This window comes from Cynara cardunculus, assembly GCF_001531365.2.
Source record: "Cynara cardunculus var. scolymus isolate 2C chromosome LG 10, CcrdV1, whole genome shotgun sequence".
In the NCBI taxonomy this organism is placed as follows: Eukaryota; Viridiplantae; Streptophyta; class Magnoliopsida; order Asterales; family Asteraceae; genus Cynara; species Cynara cardunculus.
Genome location: NC_037537.1, coordinates 28,633,399 through 28,637,913, shown reverse-complemented (window position 1 = coordinate 28,637,913; position 4,515 = coordinate 28,633,399). Strand labels below are relative to the sequence as shown.

The window sequence follows — 4,515 nt, the reverse complement described above, 5'->3', positions numbered from 1 at the left end:
TATATATATATATATATATATATATATATATATATATATATATATATAAAAGAATTCAACAAAGTATTAATATTTGAAAATTAGAGGCCAACGTTTTTTGCCTTCCTAACATAAAAGCCAATGTTAGTGACCTCGATTTTTATTGTATTAAGAATGAGTTGAAGAAGAAAACACCTTCATTTCATTGTTTATAGTGTTTTTAATAGTAGGTTGAAGATGTCTGATAAATAAAAAAGGTGAAGAATATTTGTAAATCATGGTGATTAAAATTATATGTACTAAGATCAAAGATGAAAATCATGTTTTATTTAAAAAAGACGACAAAAAATGTATATATATATATATATATATATATATATATATATAAACTTGCAATAGAAATTGATGTTTTTATAGTTGTTTTTATTTTAATCAAATTATCTAAACTATTTGGGTGCGTTTGGTGCATAGACAGGACAGGACAGGACAAGACAGAACAGGACAAGACTGGACAGGACATGACATGACAGTTGTTCATCATTTGGTAAGGCATGACAGAACAGAACAGAACTGGTGGAAATGACCAATTTACCCCCGGTGCAAATCGAGCAACAAATTGATTCATAGCAAATCGAACATAGCAAATTGATTCATAGCAAATCGAACATAGCAAATCAATTCATAGCAAATCAAACAGCAAATCGAACATAGGGCAAATCGAAAACAGCAAATCGAAAACAGCAAATCGAACATAGCAAATTGATTCATAGCAAATCGAACATAGCAAATCGATTCATAGCAAATCAAACAACAAATCGAACATAGGGCAAATCGAAAACGGCAAATCGAAAACAGCAAATCGAACATAGCAAATCGATTTCACAAACCCGGTAGATGAAGGTACCTGTCGTCGTCGAGATGAAGGAGATGTCGTCGATGGGGGATGTCGCCGTCGATGGGGAGGAGAAGCGTGGCCGTCGCTGTCGATGGGGAGGAAGAACACAGGCAAGCATCGATTAGAAAAATCGAGTAGAAAACAACAAAATCGATTAAAAATCGAGTAGAAAACAGCAAAATCGAACGATTGGTGCTGTCGATCGATTACCTGAGGCGACGATGTGCAGATGGAGGCGACGATCGATGAAGATGCAGGCGACGATCGATGAAGATGGAGGCGACGATGTGAAGATGAAGGGGAACGACTCTGTCCAGGGGGGAAGACGATGTGAAGATGAAGGAGATGGTGGAACATGGAGGCGACGATGTGAAGATGGAGGGTAGATAGGTCAAATTTTCCTTGTTCTAGTTAGTTCGATGGGGGAAGGGAGGACAATCGTGTCCTACCCGTGTTCTACCTAGTTCTAGTTAGTCCCACATAAAATCACACCAAACATGAAACAAATGTGTTATGTCCAGTTCTGTCCCATCCTGTTTTACCTACCAAACGCACCTTTTAGGAACACGGTTATTTTTTCAGACGCTTTAAATATATATAATTTTGAAATTGCAACTTAAACTAAAACTATAAATAAACAAATACGTGGCAATTCCAGAGCTTCCATCCCGTACATTTCCTTCAAACCTTGAACCCTATAGATTAGATTAGATGCCCTTCCAGCATCCACTTCTCCTCTTAATGGTTTTGTTTTCGAGCCCACCTATTAAAAATGTAAAAAAGAACCTACAAATAATATTAAATGATATAAAAGTTTGAAATTTTATCTCTCTCTCTTTTATGTGCCCCTTCTCTCTCTTATTTTTTTAATTAATAGATAATTATAATTTATTAGTTTATAGTAATTCTAGTTTTTATTTGTATTATATATTAATCAAATTTAAACCAATAAATAGGAAAAACAATATATCATTTATTTTATAATTTACAAAATTTAACCATATGTATTGATAACTCTCAGTTTGTGAGAGTTATTTGTTGTTCAATATCTCTATTTTATTGTGTCTTTTGTATCCATTTTGCTCATATCATGTATTTTTTGTCCAAAATATTTTAAGAGGTGATGAAAGATCAAGAATTTGATTATTTTCTGAAAAACCATTGTTGTTGGTAAAATGTCCACTTTATGCTCACATTCTTCCTACGGCATATTTTTCTCAAGACGGATTTAGACAAAATTCAAATAATGACTCTCCTGGGTATTACAAGGATTTAATTCTGAAGTCAGATCCGAAATTGTTGAGTTAATTGGAAGAATGAGCCTTGTTGAATTAAAAAATGTCTTAAAGTAACCCTACCATTATTTTAATGAAAAGACCTTCCTTACCTTTTCCTTATTTTAAGGGTTAGATAACTTTACCTTTTTCAACCTTTCAAAAAAGATGACAAGGCCAGGAAAATAGACAAGAAGTGAGGGGGGTCTTTACCTCTAGTCAAGAAAACTTTCTTTCTTTGGGCAAAGAGTTTGTCCGATTCTCACTTTTTCACTATATATTGAAGTTTTTTTCTCATTTGAAAGACATCAACAAATCAGCCAAGCAACCTTGGAGCATTCACTCTCAACTGAAGTTCTTGGGCAGTAGAACAAGTTTAATTTCTGCATTTACTTTTATTTTCGTACTTGGTCTTTAATTCTCGCTATTGTTTATTGTATGCCCCCTGTGGGCAACAGTTTAAGTGCAATTTTATTTCAAGTATTTCTTATGCATTTTTCTTCTGTTTCTTCTATGTTTTATAATTTTCTTATGAGCTAATCACACCTTTGGGTGTGGGTGTGAGTCAAACTTAATAATTTAAAGGCACACTTGGGTGTAGCCATTTTTATTAATTCTTAAGCTTGGTCATTTAAGTCGGGACTTAAGCTCAACGCAGATAAGCTRATCACTTTGAAGTGTTAATATTAGATCATTGATCCAGAGATGGRCGAATCTGAAATACGGCTTAGATTATGCACAAAGATTTGAGAGAATCTTTGATAATCACGTAGAGATACGGATTCTGCATGTTTTTAGCTAATGTTAAGATATTAGTCGAGTTTATATTAGATTTGAATATAAATTTTCAGGCTAGTGGAACCAGATATCTTTTTATCTATTAGCTAATTCGGCAAGTCTAAGATTAATAAAACTGGACGCTTTGTGGGCACAGTATATAAGAATTCACTTTCGAGAGATCGGAGTTTTTATAGAAGTCTCATGAGTGTCTGACCAAACTGTTCCTGCCATTTTCTTAAGGAAAACTTACACCATACCCATCTTTTAATATTAAAGGTTTATTTCGTATTTTAAAGCTTTGCACAAACAAAACTCAACTTTTATTCTCAAACCGAAACATGCTCAAGAAGTTCATGAAACTCTCTGATTCTCAGTAAGTCCAGTGTCTGTGGAAACGATCTTGGTACTATACCACTCTATTACTTGAAGCGATCATAGTATCGGCATGCACTTGCACCGCTACTGTGGAGACTTTGTGCCCACTGTGTGAACACTTACGATTCTAGCACATCATGTATATAGTCATTAAGTCATATAGTTTGTTCTTATAAAAATCGAATAAAAACTTTAAAAAATGCATACAAATTATTAATTTTCATTTTATCTATATTTTCATAGAATATATCATTAATTTTTCTACAACTTAAAAATTCAGAAAATAATCTATCATTTTGTTTTACTTTAAAACTTAAAAAATAACTAATCAGTTCTTAAATAAGTTTTTGAATATTCAAATAATAATTTCATCAGTTTTCAACAATCTTTAAGAATTCAGATAATAATTCGTCATTTTTTATTAGAAATTCAAATATAAATTAGTTTAAGTTGTATTATGTTTTTTATATAAAAAACAATATTGTTATAACAAAAATATATATAAAAGAAAATTTGAAAATATAACCTTAGATGTGGTTGGAAGAAAAAAAATTGACTTCTAGAAAATGTTAATGAACTTAATATTAGTCAAGTGAAGTGATATGTATTTTAATATGATATCATATCAGTTTTATAACCCCTTGAACTTCTTTGAGTTGAACTCATTAGCACCAAATGAGCATCGGATGAATGTTTTTAAAACGGGTTTGTTGATTGTTTCAAGATACAATGAGATACTATATTCTTTAACAAGTATAGGTAGTCTGACATTCTTCTCACTTCAATCTAGTCCTCAGCCGTGATATAAACATGTTGCTTTGGGTACGTTAACGGTAATGATTACGTCAAAATATCTTTGGCATAAGGGCACCCGATGCCTTCTATTGTGCCAAATTGGTTTCGTTTCAAATATAATTGCACAAATGCATGAGCTACTCCGTACATGACCCGAATAAATAAGTACGAACAATTGTTATCAAGTAATCGTACTATGGAATTTACTTCATTTGATTGAGTTGTAATATTTTCAGAATTTTTCTACTTTATTTGTTGATTTATTAATTAACTTATTTTGATGATCTTTTTTGTATTAAATTATTTTATTTTTGTAGCTTTAAATATTTATCTTAAAAAATATATATATAAATTATTAATTAATTAAAACGTTAACAATACAATTAAAAATATTAAAAATAATTTTATAGTTATTTG

The 4,515-nt window shown here is 31.5% G+C and overlaps 1 protein-coding gene across 1 annotated transcript in view; it reads right to left on the bottom strand.

Moving 5' to 3' along the window:
* LOC112520220 (tyrosine decarboxylase 1-like) overlaps window positions 1-1,231 on the bottom strand; it is a 4,271-nt gene extending 3,040 nt beyond the window's left edge. The window contains exon 1 of the mRNA XM_025128519.1: window positions 1,085-1,231. Within this exon, the coding sequence (XP_024984287.1) occupies window positions 1,085-1,231 (147 nt within the window). The remainder of the gene's footprint in view (window positions 1-1,084) is intronic.
* Window positions 1,232-4,515: the final 3,284 nt, after the last annotated feature.